The sequence below is a fragment of the Gossypium raimondii genome, chromosome 5, assembly GCF_025698545.1.
Source record: "Gossypium raimondii isolate GPD5lz chromosome 5, ASM2569854v1, whole genome shotgun sequence".
NCBI classification, from domain to species: domain Eukaryota; kingdom Viridiplantae; phylum Streptophyta; class Magnoliopsida; order Malvales; family Malvaceae; genus Gossypium; species Gossypium raimondii.
This window is the reverse complement of record NC_068569.1, coordinates 17,072,037-17,099,053: the sequence shown is the minus strand read 5'-3', so window position 1 is coordinate 17,099,053 and position 27,017 is coordinate 17,072,037. Positions and strand designations below refer to the sequence as shown.

The window sequence follows — 27,017 nt, the reverse complement described above, 5'->3', positions numbered from 1 at the left end:
ATTGAGACGCGCGAGGATGAGGGGGCAACGTGTACGGATGAGGGTAATATTGGAAAATAATTTACACGTGGAGGCGAGTAGTAGTGGGGAAATTTTTAGGAGAAAAGGAGAGGGAAAAGAGGATGTTGAGGAGAGGAGGTTGAAATATTCAGAGAGACGTTACGCTAATGCTAACGACGCTCGAATTTAAATTCTTTTAAGAGAACGTTGAATTATTATTATTACATGGCTGTTTTAAAGATTTTGGTAACACTCCACAAATCCTTCAACCCTTCAACTAGTGGTAAAGGATGTTTGTTAATATTTTATGAAATATATCGAATTATAAAATTATCATTGAAGATATTGTATTATTCAGTTTGATTCATTTGGGTTTTATTTTTGTCAATGGTATGTACATATTGCTAAATTGTTATCATTATAAAATTTATTTTCACACGAGTTTAATTCTTTTTAACATTAATCTAAATATTCATTAAAATATATTACTTAAAAACCATTTCATTTTATTATAAACTTTTATTTTTACAAAAAGTAAATCTTACATTTAATATAATATTGTTATAATTAATATATTAATTACTACGTGTTATTGTAAGAATACAAGGCTGTTGTGCTTTATGTCATGCAAAAGTTGAAAGTTAATTAGATTTTTTTTAGTTTAGGGATAAAATTGATCAAAATTATAAGAAAGAAAATTATTCTTGAAATTTTACATTTTTCGATAAAAACGAGAGGGATAACTTAAACAATTAACTAACAGCTAATCTAGAAAAGACACCATCAATCGCATCTGTCGTTAACAAGTTAAGACATCCTGCGATGGTTCATTGTAAACATTCAAGATCCTATTAAGCAATACACTCTTTTAGCTAGTCAATCTGCAACATTTTTTTCCGTTGGACTATATTGTAAGTGCCAATGCCAATCTTAATACTATTTGGAGTGTAATATTATTGACTCAAGATAATCTTCGCAAACCAAGCGTAGTAATGTTATACAAAAATATCGTTGATAATTGTGTAATTTACTAATTATTTGTGATGTTTCATGCCTTGAATTATGCTATTTATGTTCTTAATTAAATCATTTATACTTATATTCTATTTATTATTGATTTAGAGAATAATTGGAGAAAAAAAAGCTTAAATTTTTTTGTCAAAGTTTTTGTGGTTCTAGACTTTCAACAATGTAGTTTTAGTATTTCGGCCACAACTTGAGCTAAGACCTTCATTTTGGGCCCAGGTTCCGAGAGAATTAAAAAAATTATCTAAAGTTATTTCATACTTGAAGCCCAAAAATATCAGGAAGGCACCCAAAACGGCTTGGAAGTTCGACACTAAAATAGCTAAGAAACCTAGAAAAATTCTACTTTATTTAATAAAAGGCACTTTTGTATTTTCTCCATTATATTATTTTAGCCCTATAAATAGACATTATTAGGTTAAGATTTGGGGAGATTGAGACCCAACCATTCTTAGTTTTATTTTGTTTTCTTTATTTTATAGGTTTTTAAATCTATCTTTCTAGTTGAAGTAATATTCGAAGTTTGATTCTACAAGTTTTTGAGATCGAATTACTCTTAATCTTTATTTGTTATTTAGTATTTGCACGTCTTCGGTTTAATTACAATTGTTCGAGTTTGTTAAGTATTCATCAATATTTAATAGCTTAGAATAATTGATTTGTCAATTAGATAATTAGTCGATCGATTGATTTCTAATATTTGTGATGATTGCATGATTATTTGTGTAGTATGAGCATGCGGTCTAACTTAAATAAATATTGATTGTATGTTTGTTGGTTAGAATTGGATCTCTTTCATTCTCAATGCTATTGATAAATTAAATTCCTAAGTGATCATTATAGGGTTATTTGTCAATAAATGAAGGAATTAATGATGATTTTCTTTATTATCGAGAAGGTAAGAAAAGATTATGTAACACCCCTAACCCATATCCGTCGCCGGAACAGGGTTATAGAGCATTACCAAAATTTACAGATCAAATACAGATATTTCATACCATTTAACATTTATATCAGAAATCAATCATATTCAATCATATTGTCCCTTTATATGAGCCATTGAGGCCCAAAATATGCATTAGAAACAAGTCGGTACTAAACCGGGTACTCAGAGAATTTTTCGTAAAATTTCAAAAATTTTCCAAAGTGCAAGGGACATACGCCCGTGTGGCCAGGCCATGTGTCTCACACGGTCAAGAGACACGCCCGTGTCTTAGGCCATGTGAGCATTCTAAATAGAGACACACGGTCGTGTCCCAACTTGTGTCTAAATTAGGGTGCTCTCTGACTTGGGTCATACGGCCAAGTCACACGCCCGTGTGCTAGATCGTGTGAGCATACTGACTTGTAATAAATAAGTGAAGGGGTCACACAGCAGAGCCACACGCCCATGTGCTAGGCTGTGTCAAAATTTTTAAGCATTTTGTTTTGAAATTTTAAAGATGCAGGGGACACACGGCCAAAACACACACCTATGTGCTAGGCCGTGTGTCACACATGGCAGAGACACACGCCCGTGTCTCTGCCCATGTGAACAAAAATAGGCCAATTCCAAAGTCACTTTTCTCACCAATTTTGTCTTCCACCTACATCATCACTTTAACACTTTCACCAACCAATACAAGACATTTAAATCAAACCAAAATCAAGTTTAACACATATCATAACACCCCATATGTCCAAGTATTCAATCTTACCTAATTAACTATATAAACTTATATGCATATTTCTCCAATCATATTATCTCAAACCGTACATTATCATACTCATAAATTATCCATTACTCAACTACATTAAACACAACAAACATATTAAGCCACACATACATATACATATCAAAATATGTCCAACTCAAGCCATTCCAATGGCTATTCACAACAAAATATATTTTTAAGCCAACATTGGCTAAATTACCTTATACATGCCATTATAACCAAATTATTTTTCTATATATACCGAAATGGGCCGATGGATAGTGTGATGTAGCTCCGACCAACTTCCAACCTTTACGAGCTTCAGAGTACTATAAGACGGAGAAAATAAAACAGAGTAAGCATTTTATGCTTAGTAAGTTCGTATAATAGAAAATTAATTTACCATTCATTTTCATTTAAAGTAAGCATACAAAGCATACTTAAGTAATTTGGCTAAAAGCCCTAACACATATCCTCAACCATCATGTTAGTCATATAATCACATATAGTAACCATTGATCATGGATGAACAAGGTCATCAGGCAAGTTCCACATTCAAGTAATAATCAAGTCATGCTTCAGGTATATCAAGTAACATCATTTCCATGTATTTCATGTATATACAAGTATTAATTCATTTTGAACTCACATTATCTTATGTCAGAACTTTGCCCGTTGAATCATTCAAAATATTGATGGATACACATGTAGTACACACAAATTGTACAAAACTAAAATCCGTCAATTTATATTCAAGAGTGCTCATAGGAGCACATAAATGGGAAGCTCTCTCTTGGGCCATATAACGGGAAGCTCATATGAGCCATGTAATAGGAATCTCATAAAAGATGTAATCGGGAAGTTCAAGCGAGTCATTATCGGGAAGCTCCGGAGAGCCATTAATCAGGAAGCTCATGAAAGAGCCTTAGCGACATTTTTCTTTTTCCAAACGTGCTAATTGAAGCCATAAATTTTTTTTTAAAAAAAAAGGCTGAATTGAATCAAACACCGCTAAATTCTTCAACATAATTTTCAGTGACTTGAGGGTGTTTAAGCTTTAAGAACATCGGTATATAAAGAAAAAGGCCAGTGTCGACTACGCCAGCCCTAAAGAAATAAAGCATTGGGCGACATAATTTTAGTACCTGGCAACAACTTAGCTAGTCAAATTTGGCGTCTTAGTCTCATATAATAGGATTAGACGTGGACCTTCACTTATTTATTAATCATTGCCTGTATCAGGTTGAAGACATTTAGTATTTGTATATGCATATAATGCAAAGGCAGTGTATGTTTTGTATTACCTTTCCTCCTAACCATCTTGCATAAACAATCAACAAAATTAACCTATCATTTGGATTATTTGTCCCATGCAAACTTTTAAATCCAATTTTTCTATTAATTATTTTTAATAGTAAAAGAGAAGCAATTTTGAATAACAAAATAGAAATGAAGACGTGATCATTGGAGCACATAAACGAGAAGCACTCTCTTGATCCATATAATGGGAAGCTCATATGAGTCATGTAATAGGAAGCTCATAAGAGATGTAATCGGGAAGTTCAAGTGAGCCATTATCGGGAAGCTCCGGAGAGCCATTAATCAGGAAGCTTATGAAAAATCATTTAATCGAGAAGCTCCGGAGAGCCATATATCGGGACACTCATAAGAGCTATGGTGTGTCCACAGCACATGCATAATCACAACCAATCGGGATGCTCTGAAGAGCTATTAACGGGAAACTCGCAAGAATCATATAACGGGAAGCTCGTGAGAGCCAAATATTGAGATGCTCATGAGAGCTAATAAAAGGACGCTTTTTCAAGCCATGGTGCATCCGCAACACATGCAGGACCACAACCAATTCAGGAACCCTGTATCCATCGAATTTCATTTATTCAAACGGGGCATAATACTTGTCGAACATTGTCGGATATGTAATTGATTTTCACACATGACCATTACAATTCACATACATAACATTCAATTCCAACATATAAATATACAATTTATTTACACGAACTTACCTCGACAAATTTTCGTGTATTTGTAATCTACTAATCTGATACATTCTCTTTTCCTCGTTCTAACTTCGTATTTGGTTTATCCAGATCTATATAAATGAATTTAACATAAATTCATATTCAATTCAATTCACATATTTGGAAAACTTACCATTTTGCCCCTATACTTTCATTTAATTATAATTTCGTCCCTAAGCTCGAAAAATGAAATTCTTGCAATTTAATCCTTATTCCAAGCCTAGTCGATTTTTACATGTAACAATAGCAACCCATATAATTCAAAAAATTTAGAATTTTTCCATGAATTGTACATCTTTTCAATTTAGTCCCTAAATCATAATTTCATCAAAATTTCCTTTACAAAAGTTGTTTATCTATCATCAACCTTTTATTTTCTACCATAAAAATTTTACAATTCAACTATACTCATCAATGGAAAAACCCTAGCACTTTGGCAACTTTACAAATTAATCCCCGCGATAGCTAAATTAAGCTATTACGATCTCGAAAATATGAAAATTCCTAAAAATAGAACAAGAAAACAAACCCAATTAAGCCAAATAAGCTTGTTATCTTCAAGCTCTTCTAAATAGGGTTTCCATGTCTTTTTATTTGGGAAAGATGATATAAAATGATGGTATTTCTTTTTAATTAAAATATCATCTTTTATTATTTCATCTTTCCAATTTAGTCCTTTTCTTTATTTAATTTTCCATTGATGAATCATCATACTTATCTACTAACTCCTCTTAATGGTCTATTTGCCATTTAATGACCTCAAATTTTGAATTACATAGTTATTTGATACCTATAGCTAATAGAACTCAACTTTTACATTTTATGCAATTTGATCATTTTATCAATTAAACATGTAATCGATAAAATTTTCTTAACAAAATTTTTACACGATATTCCTGTCATACGATAGACCATAAAATAATTTTAAAATAAATTTTCTTTCGGACTTGAACTTGTGGTCCCCAAACCACTATTCCGATTTTACTGAAAATAGGTTGTTATAGATTAAGTTACTAGGTGATTGTTGGTAACTATAATCAATTTATCAAACAACATTGAAATTCATCTTTATATCAATGAATCAAACCCTTGAATCAAATAGGTAATTTACTTTTACTAGAGTTTCATATCATTGATTTCCGAGAAAGGACTGTATGAAATAGGGATATTATCTCTTTCCAATAGTTTTATGTCACAACAGTAATTTCATCCTGAATTTTAGGATTTTAATTTGGATTTGATTTTTTTTCAGGTTGAATATGCTAAAATTCAAGATAAAAATGCTGATGTGGCATAAAACTATTGGAAAATGGGTACAAATGACATGATGTCACTGTTTTATACAATCTTTTCTCTTAATTTTCCCCGAAATTTTAACTATTTCTTTCTTTGCTTTTTCTAAATCTTAATTTTAATTTTAAAGTTTTTCTTAAAACTCCCGTTATTTGTTTTAGTTGAAGGAATAAGATCATTAAAAGGAAAATATATATATATATATATAAACTTTCACGACCCAAATTCCCCCAATCACATTACCCTTGAAAATCACACATTCACTTTACCTTTGAAAATCATGACTTGAACCAAACGTCCTTTAAGATTTGCCAAAAATTAAATAAACTTTAAGTGATTTGTTTACTAAATAAATTTAAATAAAATTTTTATTAATTTTTTATTTTATTTATTAAACAAACCTTAAAAGATTTTTTGTATTTTATAATTTTTTTCAAATATTTATTTTCATAATTAGAAATAAGTTAAATTTATAAAATACTACAGAAAATAATAAATTAACTTGTACTTTTATTTAACAAAAGAAAGACTTGAAAATAATATATAGATATATATAAAAGGAAAATATAAGTTTATCTTTATAAATATTTATTATACTAATGGCAACTATTAAAATAAAATACTAATAACATTGCGTTAAGTATTAACATAAAAATAAGATTTAATAGTAAAATTTATTCAAAATGAAACTTTAGTGGCAAATTTAATAAAAAAAAGTAAAGTGGTGGAATTTGTATAAAATTAAAGTATAGTTTTAAATTTACCTTTAATTAGTATAGTCCACTCACACTTTATGTTAAATTGATTATTTGTTTTGTCAAATCATAGAGTAAAAATTTGAAAATTAAATATATTCTAAGCAAAGTTTTTAGAACCAAAACGGTGTTTAAACTGGTTATATCATTGGTTCATATGGTTCGATTAAATAAATAATTAAAACATAAAAATAAAATTATTTTAAAAAAATAATTCAAATGGTTTTTTAGTATAGTTCTACCAATTTATACCAGTTCGCAGATCAATCAATTTGATGTCTCTCTCCGACGTAGTACCTCGGTTGGTTCAATCGATTCAAACAACCATTACTCTAAGTCTCTATAATTCGTACATTTGGAATTTCGTCCTCCATATTTTATATTTATAATATAAAATTTAAATAAGTGCATTTTAATATTTTATATAAAATATAAACTCTCATTTATGTGTATTTTTAAATAACTTATATAAAAAACACAAAAACACTATCGTAATAATATAATTTATTTTTATATAAATAATGATTTTAGTTATTTCTCAATTAAGTTGGTACTCAATTAATGAGTAATACCACCTCGATGGGGCTTAATAATATAGATATAGATTCTACTATATTTATTAAAAGTTTATATAAAAACCAAATTAAGATTTGGTTGAAATGATGAGGTTGAAGGTTTAAAATTACGGTGTCTTCGGTTCAATTTTTATTATATGGTTTTTATAGATTTTATATAAAAATATAAAACAAACACCTTCATAATAATATAACTTATGTTATAGAAAGTCTTTTTTTTTCATTTTTCAACTGGTTTGGCATTTGATTGACTCATGAGATGAAATCAATTATGAGCTTAAATAATAACGTAGATATAGATCATACATTATTAGATTTATCTTTTAACAAATTTAAATGTTACATATTCAGTAATTGTAATATATGGTAATATTTAAATCTTTGACTAAGTTTATTTTATGAGACAACTAGACGAAGACTCAATTGGAAAATGACAAAAAATCATACTTTTTACAAAATAAATTATATTATTACAATAATATTTTATATAAAATTAATAAAAATAGCATAAGATTTATTTTTATATTAATTTTAATAAATATACATTTTACTAAAAAAATTACCCACTTCATGGGTGGAACAATCTAATTATCATTAATATTTTGATTGAGTTAATCTCACTAATTAATTAGACATCAACTCAATTTTTTCAAAGAAAGAGATTTTTACACAAGAGGAATAATTCATTATTAAATTATATGAGAAATTTAATATTTTTAAAAATAAAAATAATTTTTTTCAATTTTATTAGTAATTATTTATGATTTTTCTATTTCTTTATCAATAATTTTATTTTTTAAAAGTCCTTAGTTATAAATTTTAATATTGTCTTTATTTTCTTACAGGGTTGATATAGCACTAGTGTAAATTATTCAATTATTTTCATCCTTTTAACTTACATATAAAAAAAGTGTTGAAAAATTAGGTATTGAAAATTTAAATACTAAATTTAAGTTGTAAAATTGTTTGACATGTTATTTGAAATTAATTATGGAATATAATTAAATTTTTAATAAGTATAAATTTTAAAGTATTAAAAATATATATTCTACATTTTATTCTCAATTTTAAACATTTCACCTTACTCCAAACAAAATCAAAATTTAAACATAAAGTTTTATAAGATAATATATAATATTAAAATAAATAAAACAAATTATTAAATATTAACCAACCTCGTATTAAATTTCAATACATTCACTAATCTATCTCATATTAGATATTAACATAATCATGTATAAAATTAATCACATAAATATAACTAATCTAACAAAATTCTATATTTAGATATTATTTAAGTAAATTCTTGTTGTACTTACTACCAAATAGGGGTGAACATTCGATTGAGTCGAGTAAAAAAATTTCGAGTTAGTTGAGTTGATGAATCCTATTTTAGCAATCGAACTCAATTTGAGTCGAATCGAGTAAAAAAGTTTCGAGTCAAGTTGAGTTAAGTTATTGAATCATATTATTTATACTCAATGTTGCGTGAAATACAAAATTATTTAACTACATAAGTAAGGTTGATGGGTAAACATTTATCAAAACGATGTAGTTTTGTCTTTTCTTATTCGGATTTTCAGATAACTCGAGATGTGTAATTCATATTCGAGTTAAATTGAATTTTTTTATTTTTTATTCGAGTTGGTCCGAATAACTCGATTAACTCAAACTACTTAATTCAAAATTTAAATTTTTTATTGAATTTTTTAATCGAATCGGATTTTGCTCACCCCTACTACCAAAGGCATAGAATCAAGCTTTCTTTTTCTTCTTCTTCTACTCTTTAGCTATTTCTTTGCCTTTGTCCCCAACTTGTTAATCTTTTCTCTTCTCTTTTTATTCATTTTCATATCAAATATACAAGATTTATTTATCAAAATTATAATCAAATGCCATATCTATACTATTTGAATAAAACTAACATGAAATCCATATAAAACTTATCATTCTTACCTTGATCTGTTGTAATCAAACCCTAATTTTTGTTTTCTCTCTTTTCCAGGACAACTACAAAACTATCATAACAACTAGGTTTCTCTTTTTAATTTCACTAAATATTTATGAAAGAAATTGGAGGAATAAAGCTTGGAAGGCTTGAAAATGGTGAAAAGGACCAAAATGAATAAAACTAAAACTTTGGCTGTTCATGAAATAAGTGACGTGTGGGAGAAAAGATGAATAAATGTGAATGTTATCATCTTTTCTACATTGTTGTAAAATTAAATCTATTAATTTAATAATTAAAAATAATAATTATTAAAATATTTCCACCAATCATGCTTTTACACCAATTTAGTCCTTAATCATTATTCTTTCCATAATTATCTAAATTGAGTATTGACCATTTAATCCCTTAACTTTCTCTACAATACTATTCATGTGTCATATTTTCTTTTGGTCAAAATTCACCTTTAGTGGCTCCTCATTTTTCTTTCAATTCAATCTAATCATTCTATCTCTTAATTTTCTCACTTTTCACTCTCTTACAATCTAGTCAATACCTCAATTTATTTCTCATATATTCTTTTCAATTACCTTGAATATCTTTCTTCACCTTCTACTAACGCTTATGATTTCTATTTTATAACCTTCTCAAATTCTAACTTATTTACTCTCAATTTAACATTGTTCTCGACTCAAGGGTATTGAAGATGTTACAATAATGTATTTTTATAATTAAATTTTAAATAAAAATATACCTAAAGTTATTTAATTGAAATTGAATTAAACCATTAAACTAAAAAGACAATCCAACTCACAATGAGGTGTAAAAATGTAATTGAAATCAATATTTATTTAAAAAATATTCACATATTAACCAAAAAAAAGACTTGTCTAGGTGCATCTTAAAGGGAAAGTCACAATCATATATCCCAATTATGCTCTAATCTTAGTACTATATCCCTACTACCTACAAATGACCATTAAGCTCAACATGTCTGTACTAGGAAGCATAATCATTTTAATTTATTAACAGTTGTGCATTAAATCAGACTCATAAAGCAGAGGCGATTTCCCGTCCCCTAAAATGAAAAATTGTTATTTAGGCTATTTAATTTTTTAAAAAAATTTTAAATTAGTAAAGGTAAAATTACACTTTGCCCTTTTAAAATTATAAAAATTCGATTTAATTCTTTAAAAATTCTAACGATATAAACCATAAAAAATTAAAATTTCATTCGGCCCCCTAAAATTTTGTTCTGGCTTCGTCCTGTCATAAAACATTTATTTAAGCAATGAATCCATTTTTTTTCTCGGTGGTCCTCAAGTTTTGTTCAATGCATCACCCAAGGAATCTGTCGTGAACAAATTTGATTCATGAAGTACACAAAGAGAAAAAAGAAGACGACCTAAATTTCCCAAAATTCCACAAATCATAATCACAATATTTTGGGACACCAAAAACAAGCTTCCATTAAATTCCATCAAAGGACCATCTCCATAAAAGGATCCCAATTTCATACAAATCTGATCAGAGTAGTCTGTTTGTCTAATTGATCACTATGTCGGCTGTTATCATATCATGGCTTTTACCTTTGCTTAATGAAGCTATTGCTTGCAGCAGACGCAACAAAAATATTTGTTCCCCCGCTGAAGAAATAGGATTTCTTTTTTGAATACATGAATGACAAGCATTGTATAATTGGTATTAAAGTTATACCATTGTCAAGGTTGTGTGAGTGAGAGAATCGGAGTTACGGTTGGTTGATGAGAATTATGTGATGACTTTTTGTAAATGTTTGATACTTGAGTTGTAATTTCTTCTTTACCAAAAAAAAAAAGTTATCCCCCCACTGGTTTTCTCTCCATGGTAAACAAGTGAGAGATTAACAGTTCCTCCAGCTGTATTTAAGGGTGGGCGTTTGATTGAATCGAATGAAAAGATTTCGAGTTAATCGAGTTGACGAATCATATTTTATCATCCTAACTCGATTTGAAATTTTCTCGAATCAAGTTGAATGATATGGAATTCGAATCGAATCAAATATATTTTTCAAATTAAATAAAAAAAATGACTTTGGGTCATTATAGTCACTGCCACCTACCATAATCAAATTTGCCCACATTAATCAAATTTGTTATTAACTTTCATCCCTTTATAATTTATTTATTAATTTTTATATACGTGTTAGCTTCTTTCTTTGCTTAGTTGCTTCAATTATCTATTGATTCTTGTTGCCTTCTATTTTAAAAATAAAAATATATAATAAATGGAAAAATTTTTGGAGGGTTTGGGGAAAGTAAAAGTCTTAAGATGAAAGTAAAAGAAAAATGTTTTGAGGGATTTAGGGGGAAGTAGAAGTTTTGGGGATAAAATAAAAGGTAGGGGATTTGGGGGAAGTAAAAGCTTTGGGAGAGAAGTAAAAAAATTTCGAAGGTTTGGGGAAGTAAAATTTTTGAGAGAAAATAAAAGGATTTGAGGGAGTTGAGGGGAAGGGAAGTAAAAGAGTTTGTCATTTGGTTTATTAATTCAAAAATTTAATTCAATTTGAACACAAAATTCGAAAAAAAAAGTTGAGTTGATTCAATTAACTCGATTAATTTAATTTAACTAATTTGAAACTCAATTTTTTTTCACTTTTACGAGCCGAATCAAATTTTGCTCACCCGTTGAACCACCATTTACTACAAAACCAGTCAAGCAAAAACAAACTGGTTTTGCATTAAACCATGCTGGATGGGGAAGCCAATCAACATGTCATTGTAATCAAAGTAACTAATCCATTTTCAAGCAACGTTCTCAAACTCTATCACATGGTAGTTGAAGCAAAATGGGCAGGATAAATGAGCTAGCTTTCTTCGGTCCCATTGCTTTGGTGATTATGATATCTCCTCTACCCCTTTCCATAAGGCATAGATAACCAAAGGAAAGGGGACCAAATGAAAGCAGTCGCTTTCACAAACTCTTTTTATCATGACCCTTCTGTGTGTTTCATTAAGCTGCTGGGGTCATGAAAGAAATTGGCACTTCAGCTATGAATTTTATGATAATTGATGGGTTTGGAGATCAAGGATTTGATGATATGAAGGAAAACCAATACAAATGGCAATCAAATTAACTTAAAAGAAGTGATATTCAGGATACAAGGCCAATGCCAAACAGATTCAACACAAGCATAAGCTGCATACATATAGGCAACTTGAAGTTATTGAATAGACGGGATTCAGAGAACAAAGCTGGTTAAAACACGAGGTACGATACAGATATTACATTCGCATGTTCTTCAGAAGATTTTTTTGGATGGCTAAGTGGAACCACCAATTTTGGGATGATCTGGAGGTGAGGGTTTTGGGATGTAGGGAATAAGAGGAGTACCATGCTCAATAGGACCAGGTTTTATGGATGCTTTGGAGCTTGGAACTGGATCAATAGGATCGTAATCATCCACATCCACATTGCTCCTCTTTTCATTGCTTGGACTGTATCCACTCCCCTGCAAATTTCAGATGAGAAAATGTCTCAAAATCGGAAACGAAAGAAAAGGGTTCTCTTTGCAGATTGTGGCCATGCATGTAGTGAATGTGTATACCTTCAGCTTTCTACTTGTTTCACTCATACTCGTACCATCAACATGCTGCAAATCCATACCTGACATTTAAGAAGCTGGTCACTATTAAACATGTAATAATGATTGATTCCAACAGTGACATGTATCTGGTTGCTGCTATTTAACTTGATTTACTAACGTCATGCATTTACTTTTTAACATGCAAAACCGCAATTTTAAGCTACATCATTTTATTGGCATGATTTAGATATGGGCCAACCAAAGCCTGCAATTATTGATCAACTAGTTATAAATACGATTGAAATAGATCACTAAATTATTTATTTAAACCCAAAGAATGAAGATCCAAAACAAATCTCTGTAAAAGACAGCTTGAGAATTGAGACGGTTGACCGAAATTATTAACCTTTTTCTTCTTTGAAGGTAACAAAATTATTGACACTACAAACTTATATAACAAGAAATAGCATGCAGTGAGGTCATTTAATTCTTTAAATAGCAACGAGCCATGTGCAGTTTACCAGAGTTGTAGATTGAAGGTTCATTGTTTATGGACTAAACAATCAACATCTCAAATATAATTGCACAAAAGAAAAGTTAAACTTAAGTTTTTGGTTTGTTGTATTTTGAATTTTATTTTTATTTTCTTTTCCCATTTCAAAAACATAAACCCAATTATTTACATTATTAAAATTAATTTAAATTTATTGGCAATTGATATTGTAATGAATTTAAATTTAATACAAAAAATTTTAACCATTTAACTTATATTTTTAAATCTTCTAAATTTCTTAAAAACAAAAGTTTAATAAATTTCAAATGTAGGTAGTGGTAGCTAGAGAGTGCTTTTGATAAGATCAGTCAGATCATTAACAGATAAATAATGTTAAGAAGCTGCATTAACTATAACTTAAGCCATCTTCCAATGCAGCTATTAGCCGAATTCCAGTAATGAAAACAAACACAGGAATTTTGTCTTGATGGTTATGTAGGCCAATTAACAGAAGAGAAATGAACTAGTACGAGGTAAAACATTACCAGGAATGGAGGAGCTGCTGAAGGCAAAGACGAACAAAGCTGTCCCGATCACAAAGAAGAAAACCCAAATCCCAGGAACCTTCATAATGCCAGTGTTATTGGCAGATGAATTGATGAGTCCCCCTCCGAACAAAGAGTTGATTTTTCCCAACTACAATTACACCCTGGAAAAAATGCCTTTTATGCAGCAACCGAGTCAGCGCATGAAACTATTTTCCAGCCACCAAAATATATTTAAAGACAAAAAAAAAAATGGAATCCAGCTTTCGTCACCCCCAAAATGGAGCAACTTCAAACAAAGTCGACCGGAAAATCCGTGGAGATAAGGCAATGAAGAAAGGTGGCTAGTAACTATGTCTCTAGTGCCTAAGGGCGGCCCATGCCATGCCTTTGAGGCTTTGAATATGCAGTGTGCTTGATAATATAAAAAATATATAATGTAAAAAAGTTTGGAACTTTAATGGTGGGGTAAGTGAAATAATAAAAGAAGGCATGTGAGTTTCATTGTCTGATCTCTCATGGCTGTAGGGATGCAGAAAAGGATTAAATGCCATTGATTTATGCATGGGAGGGAACAGTGTCATTGTGAGAAATGAATGAAGACATCAATGCGGTAAAACAAAAAACAAAAAATGTTTGCTGGGAACGCGAGCCATTCGCCACGTACGTTCGTGTCTCGGAAACCCTTTTTAGCATTTGTTTTGAGCCAGTTGCCGTGCACTTTGGTTTCTCTGTTACACACCTCATCGTTTGCTTGCTTTCTCTCAGACATAGATGGATTCGCCATAGCCCTAATGAAAATTAGGGAAGCAAATAGAGTTGCAGAAAAGTTGTAGCTCAATTGATATAGCGTTGGCTTCGCGTATGCCGAGAGGCACGGCGTTCGATTTCCCTCACTCCATTAAATATTACTACTGCAATACTACCGATTAAACACTTACCAACCATTAAAGCTCAGGGGGAAGAATAGTGACCGCCAGTTTTGAAACAACCCTTTATTACAATCGGTGGCTTGTGGAAGAATGGAGGTGATAAGCGTGAAAAGTGACGATTTTGTCTACAGGTGTTGCTGTAAGTTAATAACTAAAAAGGCTGCCTGCCAGCTTTTGGTAATAATTAACTTTAGTTGTACGCATGCAAGGGCTACAAGACGCAGCCAAGGAGTAAAAGCTTACTCTAAAAATGGACGCCACCAACACCCTAGAAAGCAGTACTGAAATTAGGACTAAAATAGGATTCGATATTTCATTATTGATAAGCTGCGAAGCACTTGGGAGTAACATAGAGTCTTTAAGTTTTGGTCATAAGCATTAGAAATAGAAGAAATAGAAATGCCTTCGTTATATCTAGCAGCAATTTACTCTCCTAAATGAAAGAAGCTTTGTGGTCCAGCCGCAGCCAGTAAAGTGGTTCTGTGTCCCGGGGGATTAGGCCTGTTTAGTTGTTGGAATATCTAGGACTCAAGAGTAGGAAAAGGAGCTTTACCATCCAATAGGTGGAAAAAGATGGTTTTAAGCCCATCTTCATTTTTTAAAAGAGAGACTGGACTGGACCATCTCTTTTTTCACCTGCAATTTCTAAAGAGGCATCTGGCAGCAGGTACTGGGCCTACGGTGAATAACAAGACAAGTGAGATTTGATGCTAGAGTTCGAATGGCGAACAATATTCCATCTAAATGGTAAAACCGCTAATAATAAAATTTTGGAAGATTGATCGGAATTTAGAGGGTGTATTGGTTGGGTTCGGCTTTTGGAAATCAAAACCGTATACAATAAAAATTAAAATATTTAATTTGGTCCTAAAAAATTTTAATAGTGTAAGTCTAGATTTTTTCATTCTAGATTCATTTATATGAATTATATAATTAAATTAATATCATAGCAATTAATAAAAATATTTAAAAAAATTTAAAACTAAAGTTAATACATAAACCATTAGTATACGTAATGTTTTTCTGTGTCATTTTTTGAATTAATTTAATTAATTATAACCGAGTGATTACACTATGTCATATAATTGATTAAATTCGTCACTATAAAACATATATGATTGTGAAAAGTTGTTTTATTTTATAAATAAAATATTATAAATTTTAATAAACTATTTTTCTAAAATTAAAATTATGCTTATGCTTATAATTATTATATTAAAAATGATTCACTTACTCTAATATAATTACAATCTTTTTATCAAATATTTTGCAACTATTTTTATGATCATATCTAGTTAATAAAAATAATAATAGAGTTAAATGAATTAGTCTATGTAAATATTGAAATGATCAATTTATAGATAAAACGGGTTCCATGTGAAAAAATCAAATCCAAATTGAATTGTGCGATTTAAATAATACACCAACCTAAAATCAAATAAATCAAATCCAAATTGAATTGTGCAATTTAAATAATATACCAACCTAAAATCAAATTAAATACATTGATTTAAATCGATTTTTGGATTTTCTTAGTTTCTTTGTTAAGCCCTAATTGGAATGCATCAATATACTTGGCGTGAAGAGCAACAAGCAGCAAGATTTTCTATCAAAATGAGCTAAAGTTGTAACGCTTTGGTTGATCCAAATTCGTTCTATTCTGACCCAGTGTCTCCATAATCTTAGCAGATATATGTAGTGAAGTATGGACTTCGTGATGATTGGAAGCTTGAATTCAGAGCTTAGTATTTGATTTGGAATTTTAAAATCAACATGTGGAAAACGAAATATATGTAAAAAAAAAAGAAAAGAAGAATCACAAGGAAAGTCAACAACAACCAATTGCCAAATCATAGATGAACCATGTTTTTTTCCTCTGCAAATTTTCGTGAAAACATCAAATACGTAAAACATGGCACTGGCAGCATGTTTTAAAGGACATCAGAAAACACATATACCGAAGTATATATATAGTTTATGACAATGTACGAGATAGAGAACGCAATCACTTGGCAGGCAGCTGATATATACAAATAGTTGGTATATAGAAAAAGAGGGAATAGGAGCAATCTTATAAAACCAATCCCTCCTTATTTCCTCTCTTGTTTGGACCGATACGATGGGGAAAAAACCCTTTCTAACCAGGGATATACACACAGAGAGAGGGGATGAAATAATAATAAAGAATTGACTGAAACCCTGAAAGGAAAAGTAATGCCCATGCTCATGAGAAGCAGCGACGATGAAAAGGAGACCTTCTCCATTGAAAGCATTTTCTCAATCGTCGCTTTTTGCATCTTTTGGGGGATTCACCCATTTCTATTTCGGATCTCCTCAGCAACTCCCACATCACATGCACATCCCCGTATTCACACGAGCTTACTTCCTTTTGCAGCTTCAACAGCCCTGTTCCTTCCCCCAACAAATATGGCTAATTGAGTATAATCACTTCAATCATTTTAAAGGAAGTACGGGTCATTGTCATCAACATTTCAGTTATAGGAGAAAACTTTCAAAAAAAAGAAAAACTAAAGAGAAAAGGAGACCTTTCTTGATCTCAGCCTTGCTAAAATCATCAAATTGGCGACGAGTTAGAATTAAGACGGTTGAGAGTTGAGACTTACCGCTTTTACGAACCCCGAGGCGTGTGGCGAGACCGGTCCAAACTCTACGCATTCCGTTCGACATTTTATCAACAAAATTCATTTTTCTACCTGCTGAAAATTTCCTTCTTCTCGTTGAGAGGAGAGCGGATGAGAGAAAGGGTGAAACTAAAAGAAGGAAAAAAAGTGAAAAAAAGAGAGAAGATTCTAAATAACCCTGCAACCAAATTCACCAAAATATTAAATCAGAAAATTACTGATTGAAGTAAGAAAAAAATTTTAAAAAGAGATGTTATTGAAATACTTCTCTCGTTCTCTACTTTCTCCTTTTCTTTCTAATTCTTCTTTTGCTTTCGTTCTCTGTCTTTCTTTTATATTTTATTCTCTCCTCTGCGAAAACTCCTGAGTTCGTGCTCTGTATTTTAATGGCTTCCCTTAACAAAAAAAAAAAAAAAACCCGGATGACACAATCATTGTCTTTGTGATTGCCACGTGGCACTTCCTAGCTGTTTGAGAACTGTGTTGGGATTCAATGCCTTTGGCGCGTTCGACCGAGACGGTTATTCTGGTATACTATTTGACGCCCTGGTGCCTTCCTGTCTCCCAAGTGGAGGTTTAATTGGTTGTGCGTCTTTGAGACTGCACAGGCACGTGAGGATATCATTTCGGTTGTTGAGACGTTTGGACCTTCCAAGGTTTGAGCGGGGAGAGGGTATTTGGCGAACGCTTCGGCCTTGGCGCGTGGCTCTAATTAAATGGAGTTCGGGCCGAATCAATAGGCCCGACTCTGGTCGCTTTGACCGCATAGGTTCAAAGAGGGAGACAAATAAGGAAAACAGAACACGTCTGCGCTTGTATATGTTCAAAGATTGAGTTACGTGTCGCTCCAACAGTGGTTTGTCGGGAACGAGAAACACGTGGCGCTGCTAAAATAAAATTAATTATACATAAACCCGAACGAAATATAGATCACAAATCAATATCTTTCATCATTTTTTGCACATTTCTCTCAGTTTGATATTTTATAAATAAAAAATACGTAATCATTGAATCAAATTTTCAGCAATATATTGAACTGATATGAACTATTGCTTTCTAGCAAGAACTTAATACTAATATAGTAATTAAAGATTTCAGGAAAGAAACAAGCGGAAAAGACAAATCAGTCTATTTCTCTCTCCAGTTACTATTTTTGTTGTCATAAAAATGTTATAGTGAATGATGATTTAGTGTATACGCACAGGTTTGATTGGATCCGTACAACTGGACCAACTAAAGACGCAAACACCCAAAATCAAATCCCATGTCTCATCTCTTTTATCCAACCAATTCCAGCATGGAATATAATTAATAATTAAATAAAAATGATCTTTAATATAAAACTAAAAGATGGAGATCCGATATACAATTCTATCTCCGCAGAGCTAGAGGCACGGTTACAAGAAATATTCAATACTAAAGGTTGCTTTTCAATTGTTTCACGTCTTCCAGGAAGAATTCCAGCTTAAGAATTAATTTGAGTAAACTGAAAGAATTAAGTACCAAGCACTCAAGTCAAAAGCCCCACTACTCGATGCTCACTTTGTTTAAGCTTGCCATGTACGTCAAATAGATTGTCCATATGTAGGAACAAGAACTGTTCATTAGAGGCTGCCACAAAATGTTAGCAAAGGCACTAGTCACAGCAATTGGATATGAGAAAACTCCAAAAGTATAGCAGGAAGTAACACAAATATACCTGGAGATGAACAGGAACAAACTTGTACGTAACAAAATCACAGGTTGGCCAGAACATAGCACCGCTTATCAATGTCGGGAGGAGGTCACGCTTCAGTCTAGCTGCAATCTCTTCAGCATTTTCACCTGATTTCAGAACCACAATAAGAAGTCAGAGAGTAAGTCTAACACGATGGCCAACACCGCACAACCAGAGACTTGGTTATACACAATGAGTACAATTTAAGAACCAGGGCTTCATCTTTGAATCCCTTGTGATAGCAATAAGTTTCGGAGGATAGGTTTAACTTCTGAAGCTAGCCAATAAAAGACCAAAACAAGAACAAGGCCCCATTAGAAACGTAATCAAAAGAATGGTTAGAAAGCCAAGCAAAAATGGTAACTTCACAGAGCATGCCAGTAGGCAAAAAAGCAAAGCTTGATACATGATGCCTAACTAGAGATCTAAAAAAGCCTACAAGGTACAAGCGACAAACTGACAACAGTTCATCCAAGAAGGGGTCTCAAGTTTTCAGCTAAAGGGAATTTCTGAAATAATGCTGATTAGATACCTTCGCAATGTCACCTTCTGAACTCCACAAGGACCATAATAAGTCCCGACCAAGCAGAGATATTGAAATACAGAATAATAGAGAGTCCCAACATTGCAGTAATATGTCTATTTCCTTGAAGAAAAAGAATAGTTGTGGGGGGTGGGGGTGGAGGGGGGGATCTTTCACCTTGTAAAGCTGCATTGTAGGAGAAGAAAACAGTAGTGACCAAAGGTCCAAAGACAGCCTGCCCCAGAAACATTTTCTTGAAGGTAGTCAGCATATCTCGTTTAGGCAAAGCTTTTGACAATAAGTTAAACCAAAGATGCTGTGATGGCCCCAAGAGAAGCAATCCATATCCAGCCATCCGTAATGTCCGAATCGAGTCATAACTAGAAGCTGATGTGATCATCTAACAAAAGATGTTATACATATGAGTAGGAAACATTATTATGGTAAATCAACGGATCAAACAATAGCATCACAGAAATGAAGATGTAAAAACCATTTGGAAGTTAACTTAAAAGTTAAAAGGATAATTCAACAAAAGATAAGAATTGCGTTGTTGCAAAGCAATTCTTTCCCTTAATGTGTAACGATTGTAAATGCAAACATCAAAGAAACACCTAGAATTCAATAGAACTAGGCCAAGAGACATACTTTCGAGTAATTTAACATCACTTTCTCAAAACAAAAGGCTCCTATTTCTACCAAAACCGATCAAATTGCGAACATCCCAGACCCTTGTTTGCATAATTGAGAATTGGATTGAGGGAAAACGAAAATATATAGACTTACCTGTGAAGTAAAATCAGCAGCGGCAAAGATAAGGGAAGTTGTGACAGATTTTGTAATAATAGGATTGGATTCGAGCTTCGCTAAATACCATCCCAAAAACCCAACCTTTGACGACGATGAGGAGGTCGAAAAAGAACGCAGTGGATGAGACCCTTTGCAACTTGCAAGTTTATTAGGGGAGGAGAAAGAGTAAAATCCCCGCCTTTGGGTCGTGAGAGAAGTTTCGTTGAAGGTTTTGCCATGGAAGAGCGAATGGGTATCGGAAGAGAGTCGAAGGAGGCAGCGGTTGCTTAAGCTTTTGAGAGGGTTGCCGCGACTGCTCCCCATTTCTGGAACGCGCGCTACAACTGACGGGACAGCCTGGTCCGATGTTGTGATCTAGCAATAAAGGGCCCATCAACCCCATATCTCTAATGGGCTTTGGTCCCTTTCTAACTGGGTCAATAATTGCAATGCAAGGAACCACATTCTAAATTACGAACGAGGTTTTTATGAGAAGCAGTGTTGCTAGAATTGGCTTCCCAACACCTACTACTACCTCGTCATTTGGTTTTCTCCTTCCATCAGGAGACAAATGGATTCTAATGTTGAGGTAACTCATCTTTGTGAAAGACTTCACATTGTCATATCTTTATTCTGGATGCTCTTGCTGGTGCCAAATTGAAAGACTACTTTGCTTTAAAAGTCCTCAACATGAAAATTCATGCATTCTTTCTTTTAGTTATGAAGAGCGTATAATATATATACATGAAATTTGGTGTCAGGGACCCAGTTGATTTGTCTGATACTCTCAATTGGGGTTGTTTCTTGTTTATAGAGAAAGTGATCTTGAGCTACGTTAATGGATTGCGAGCTGTCTTTAGTTGTTCTAACTTGACAGTAGTGAGTAGACGAACTTAATTCCCAAAATCTGTCTTATTTAATAGGTTGGTTGCAATATGCAATTTTGTATATAGTCATGAATAATAGCTTGAAAGTTTCGAACTGCATTGATTTGATCCAATACGATTGCGAGAACTAATGACATAAAATACAAGAAATGGAACCTCAAGTCCAACCTGCTACTTCTATTATTGTTATTTTTTCCTTGATGGATAATTTCATTCATTTCTTAAGGTGAGGGAAACAAGCATAGATGTCAGATTTTGGGTGCTTTGACTCAGCATGTTCTCTGCACTTCACCTCTGATGTGGTGCATATGAATGTCTGCATGCAAACCTTGCACTGCAACCACCACTCTCCATCAATCAGTATCCAGAAGCAGAAGAGAAAAGAAAAGGAAGCATAGGCTATTTATAGTTTACCTGGATCGTCATGGCTTTCTTATTTGATTCCAGCTGACTACCTAGAATACACAAACTACAAACTCTGTACGTCAGATCTTATGGCTGAAATTTAAAAACGTAAAGAACGAGCACAAGAAACTTTTACCCTTAGCGGCCTTGTTCTTCTCCACGTGTTTCTCACGAGCCATCCTTGATTTCTGGCCATTGCCTCCTCCCATCACTCAGATCTCTCACCCCTCCTCCGCACCAACAAGAAGTTTCAGCTTCACTCCCAGAAGAAAAGAAAGAGAAGATTGGGTTTCGTGTACAAAGTCCACGAGAGCTTGAGAGTGGAAGACTTGTATATATAGCCAAGGATCCAGTGTGTAAAGTAAAGTGGGATCCAGAATGGCAGAAATGAAAAAACCCACGACCTTAATTACATTTGTGCTGCTGGTATTAGATTTCATCAGTCAAAAGAAGAAGAAGAAAAAAGGAAACTATACCCTTCCTTTTCTGCGTCCTGGAACCCTTGTTTCGCAACATCACTATCGTTTCAAACCGTATATTCTGTTCGCATTTCATAGTTGTTCCAATGCTCATTGGTTTTATAAATTATATTAAAGGCTAGCCTAACCTAATGCCCATCGTTTTATAGATAGATTCAAGTTGAACTGAATTCTTAAACATAAGTTAATTCATTATTTAAACTTCAAAATAACAATTAAGTTCAAAAGGAAAAAAGGTTTACGATATCAATTGAAGAACCTATATTAGTATTTCATGGCAATGTATCCATCAAATGTCACCGTCCAATTTTGGTCTGAAGATATAAAGGGAGATGAATGCGCAATACTCACCACCATCTTATGCCTCCTTTCCATCTCCAGTGTGGTGAGACTTAAAAGAGTAAAAAAGAATTTAACTGAAACGCAGCTCTACTTGAAGTGTTTCCAGTGAGCATTTTTCACCTTATTATAACTCAAAATATTAGCTGGAGTTAAAAACTCCAGATGACTGATTTGGAAGTCCAAGTCCAAAAATAGGGGTTACCCCTCCACTTCTTCCTTTATTATTTATTTTATTTAATACACCTAATAAAATTTTAATTAATATATCATTATTTAATACAATTTAGTTTTTAATAAAATAATTGTTTATTTGTAATTTATAATTTAGCATGAATACAATTTAATTTATATTTTATTATTTGATTTAAGTATAATAATATTTTAATATTTCTATTTCATAAAATATAGTCTTTATATCACCGTTAATATTGTATTTAAATTCAAACATAATCTACCATTAATTTTAATCATACTACTATAATAATTAATCTTATCACCATTATTATTTTTAATTTCACCCAAAGTCAGCAAGGTGGATATGCCTAATTTAGATATTAGAAGTTGACGAGGGTAAAGCCTAGGTGCTTCAAAACTACAGCTGGAGCTCACTATAAATATAGTTGGTTGTTGGAAGTTCCCTTCATAGAAATCAGCAAACAAAGTGGCGGTGGACCCTAAACCCAATTATTAATTTTCTGAAATGGTGCTTCATTGCACCTTACAAAATTTCGTGGATGCTTTAAGTTGTTGTTGGATGGGGAGTTTGGACACTGCAGCAATCAATTTTCACATGCTTTTGCTGGCTTGCTTGTTGCTTCTCTTCCCACCCAGAACGAAGATTTGAAAAACTGAGTGGGCACCTTAATTTCTAAGACCAATGGAACTCAGTCTCCTAGCCTGTCATAGCCCATAAACCGATATTAGGCCCATCTACATCTACCTAAGTTAGCAATATCATCTACAACTTTTAATTACATCCAAGCAATGGGTTTTGAAGACCATGGTCATGTATATGGTATAGTAGCCAGTGCGAATAAAATCTGAAAAATTATTTTTATCCATCAAGTTTTTGGATTTCATGCGAGTCAATAAAACACCCTTAAACATATGAAATTAAACAATTTCATTGTGGTTAAAGAGATAACAAAGACAGGAGATAAGCTTGCAGGGTCTCGGTTTCTCCAAGCTCCCTGAATCATAAAAGTTGACATAGCATTTTCTAACATTTATTATATAAAAAAAAAGGAGACAATAACCTTAAATGCCATCAGATGCAGCTAACAGCCTAACACTACACACAACATTTTGTGAAAAGAAAAACTAAAGAAAATGGAGAACTGGGGAAACTATAAAATGGAGAAATGTCATCCTTATTCTCTCCGTAAACAACATTGGGCATTGGTGCTATTACCGTGGATGGTCCTTTTGAGACGTAGAAGCAGAAGAACCATATCTGCCACCTTTTCCTCCACCTGGGGAACCATATCCCCACCCACCGCCATACCCCTTTCCATCACCGTTTCTTGCCCAGCCTCCTCCTCCTCCACCGCCTACATTGCCATACCCGTAGCCACCACCGTCCCCTCCACCTCCACCTCCACCCCCAAACCCACTCCCTGGGCCATAACCACCATCACCACCACCACCTTGGCCCATACCACCACCAAAGCCACCATTTCCTACACCTCCCGCACCGCCATAAGCCCCGGTTCCACCATTGCCTATACCTCCCCCTCTGCCGAAGCCTCCACCAAGACCACCATTGCCTACACCTCCCCCCCTGCCAAAACCACCACCACCACCACCACCACCACCATTGCCTACACCTCCCCCCCTGCCAAAACCACCACCACCACCATTGCCTGCACATCCCTTATTGCCTACACCACCACCAGGGCATTCTCCATAACCACTATCTGTAGTCACTGCATGGCCGAAGGCTTCAGCAGGACTGTGTCTTAATCCCATGTCTATCATCCTACGACTCACATCACTCGAAAACCTCCCTTCCCGCTTAGCTTCAACCACACAACTTGAACAAAACCACAAACACAAACAAAACCAAACCCATCCCCAAGATATCGCACTACTTCTTTCCATGACTACACAACAAATTAATCATAAAAATAAGTAAGAAAATGCTCCAGAAAAAGAGTTAATTGAAAAGAAGAGAAAAAATGGTTAAAAAAAGAGAGTTCATTTAGAAGCTCATGCAAAGTACGCAGCTTAACGAACGCGTTGGCACCGTTTCGAAGGAGCATCTATATATACATAAAACAAACAGGCTATGTATTGTGGTGGCCTTGGCCATAGAGAGGTGTGATATGAACCGAATTGTACTCAACTGGTTCTGGTGATGAGACCAATTTGAATGACCACAGCTCACAGTGCATTTTCGGCGTGTGATCATCCTTACAGCAAACCCTCCCTCTTAGTTTGATATAATGAATTAAGTAGATATCAACTCGTCTGTGAAATTAAACAAAAAAATTAATTTAATATCTAATGTTTTGAGATAATATTTGATGCAAAATGCATAAATTTTATGCACCATCATCGGAATACATTAAGTCATCAGTATTTATTTATGCATGGAATAATATTTTATGCATAGTCAATACATAAATCTCATGCACCATCAACGAATAATAACATGACACATCATCATTAAATTAAACAAAAAAATATAGAAGGCTTATAAGTAAATACTAATAATTTTATTTAAATATAATTAAACATTAATCATAACTATTATAAATAAATATGAATAACTCTTTGATTTAGGATCTTGGTTTAAAGATTTAGGGTACCTTGTTTAGATTTTAAGATTTTAGCATTTATTCATAATTAACTATTATTTAATTATATTTAAATAGAGTTATTAATATTTATTCATAAATCCTCCGATGTCTGTTGTTTTATTTATAATGATGATGTACATGTTATTATTTACCGATGGTGCATGAAACTTATGCACTTATAAAGCATCATATATTATCCCTATTTATGGTTAAAAAAGTAACATATGTTATATCTAATGTAGCTGCTTTATTTTAAAAATATTTTTCATGTCAAATAAAATTCTTATTAAAAAACTAAAAAAAATTACACTATTAAATTATTTATTTTAAATATTTTGAATTTAATTTTTTTTTGTTCTTCCCGCGTATCAAAATATCGAGTAAATTTGAAGCATATGCCATTTTTTGAAAAAGAAAAATTAGGGTTTTGCACTAATCTTTTAGATATTTAGGGAAATAAACCTATTTTGGAGAGAGGAACAAAAGTTTCCCAACTAATTTTTTCCGAAGGCTAAAAATAGTTAGTTTGTTCTGTATAAATTTCATCCTTTTGCATTTAAATCTCATTCTTCAAAAATTTTCAACTCATCCTTTCTCTCAATTCTCTCAAATTTTTAGTTCTCAAATTTTCATTCAATTTCTCTCAAAATCTTGTAGTTTTAATTTTATATTTCATAATTTAATTGATTTTTATAATACAATTTTGCTTATACGTTTCGATGATAAGCACATATCTAATGTCCAATTGCAAATGATAAGAAAATATTATTAATTTTTTTAATTTTAATTAAGTTTATTATTAAGTTGTTAACATTATTAATTTTATAATTTTTTTATTTTTATATAATCAGGCCGAAGATCGAATTTAAGAGACGTACATACATAATTTAACTACGATGGCACCGTGTGTTATTGAACAACACTTGCAAGAGGCGGGGATTTTTGCATGTATCTCATATGCTCAGGGGGACTAAATTAGATCCCACACTTATCAACGCTTTAGTGGAAAGATGGAGACTTGAGATACACATCCATCTTCCGTGCGGTGAATGTACAATTACACTCGATGACGTAGCTTTACAACTCAATTTACCAGTAGATGGGCTAGTTGTTACGGGGCAATGGTCGTTGGCGATTGGAGCGCAATTTGCGAGTAACTATTAGGCAAGGTGCTGAACAAGTTTTTTGGTAGTCGATAGAGATGAAATGGTTAGAAGAAAATTTCAATTATATCGGCAACTTCGCAAGTGTTTTTGAAAAAGAACAATACGCCTGAGCATTCATCTTGAGGTTAACTGGGGGTCTTCTAATGCCCGATAAATCTCAAAATCTGGTACATATAAGGTGGCTATTACAATTCATCGACTTGAAAGATGTAGGACAATTCAGTTGTGGATTGGTTGTATTGGTCACATGTATTGAGAGATGTGTCAGGCGGCACAACCATAAAAAATTAAAATCGGTGGTTGCATACTCCTGCAGTTATGGGCATGATACACGGTACCATTTTTACGTCCCCGAGTACACACCCATTATTTTTTCCCACTCGTAATAAGGTAGAATT

General features: G+C 32.7%; 4 protein-coding genes and 1 non-coding gene across 7 annotated transcripts; all 5 read right to left on the bottom strand.

Annotated features, from left to right (window-relative positions):
* Window positions 1-12,413: 12,413 nt before the first annotated feature.
* Window positions 12,414-14,348, bottom strand: LOC105770718 (uncharacterized). The gene is made up of 3 exons (XM_012592037.2): window positions 13,937-14,348; window positions 12,920-12,978; window positions 12,414-12,823 (listed from the first exon to the last, which is right to left on the bottom strand). The coding sequence occupies exons 1-3, from the start codon at window positions 14,019-14,021 to the stop codon at window positions 12,635-12,637; spliced, it is 333 nt and encodes a 110-aa protein (XP_012447491.1). The 5' UTR covers window positions 14,022-14,348; the 3' UTR covers window positions 12,414-12,634.
* Window positions 14,349-16,721: 2,373 nt separating this feature from the next.
* On the bottom strand, window positions 16,722-18,522 carry LOC105770065 (uncharacterized). Its single transcript, XR_008196402.1, has 2 exons — window positions 17,776-18,522; window positions 16,722-17,688 (listed from the first exon to the last, which is right to left on the bottom strand). It is a non-coding gene; the product is annotated as an uncharacterized LOC105770065 (transcript).
* A 296-nt stretch (window positions 18,523-18,818) lies between these two features.
* Window positions 18,819-20,908, bottom strand: LOC105770063 (uncharacterized). Of its 2 annotated transcripts, none has more exons than XM_012591107.2 (4): window positions 20,537-20,908; window positions 19,928-20,150; window positions 19,210-19,334; window positions 18,819-19,107 (listed from the first exon to the last, which is right to left on the bottom strand). In XM_012591107.2, the coding sequence occupies exons 1-4, from the start codon at window positions 20,861-20,863 to the stop codon at window positions 19,021-19,023; spliced, it is 762 nt and encodes a 253-aa protein (XP_012446561.1). In that variant the 5' UTR covers window positions 20,864-20,908; the 3' UTR covers window positions 18,819-19,020. The 2 variants fall into 2 exon arrangements, with proteins under 2 accessions (XP_012446561.1, XP_012446562.1); XM_012591108.2 differs by having other exon boundaries at window positions 18,819-19,121; window positions 20,537-20,906.
* Window positions 20,909-21,499: 591 nt separating this feature from the next.
* LOC105770064 (uncharacterized protein At2g23090) lies at window positions 21,500-22,419 on the bottom strand. Of its 2 annotated transcripts, none has more exons than XM_012591109.2 (3): window positions 21,968-22,404; window positions 21,841-21,881; window positions 21,500-21,760 (listed from the first exon to the last, which is right to left on the bottom strand). In XM_012591109.2, the coding sequence occupies exons 1-3, from the start codon at window positions 22,038-22,040 to the stop codon at window positions 21,641-21,643; spliced, it is 234 nt and encodes a 77-aa protein (XP_012446563.1). In that variant the 5' UTR covers window positions 22,041-22,404; the 3' UTR covers window positions 21,500-21,640. The 2 variants fall into 2 exon arrangements, 1 of the variants encoding a protein (XP_012446563.1); XR_008196401.1 differs by having other exon boundaries at window positions 21,577-21,760; window positions 21,841-21,895; window positions 21,968-22,419.
* A 1,437-nt stretch (window positions 22,420-23,856) lies between these two features.
* On the bottom strand, window positions 23,857-25,026 carry LOC105769322 (uncharacterized). The gene has a single exon (XM_052631849.1). The coding sequence runs from the start codon at window positions 24,750-24,752 to the stop codon at window positions 24,060-24,062; it is 693 nt and encodes a 230-aa protein (XP_052487809.1). The 5' UTR covers window positions 24,753-25,026; the 3' UTR covers window positions 23,857-24,059.
* Window positions 25,027-27,017: the final 1,991 nt, after the last annotated feature.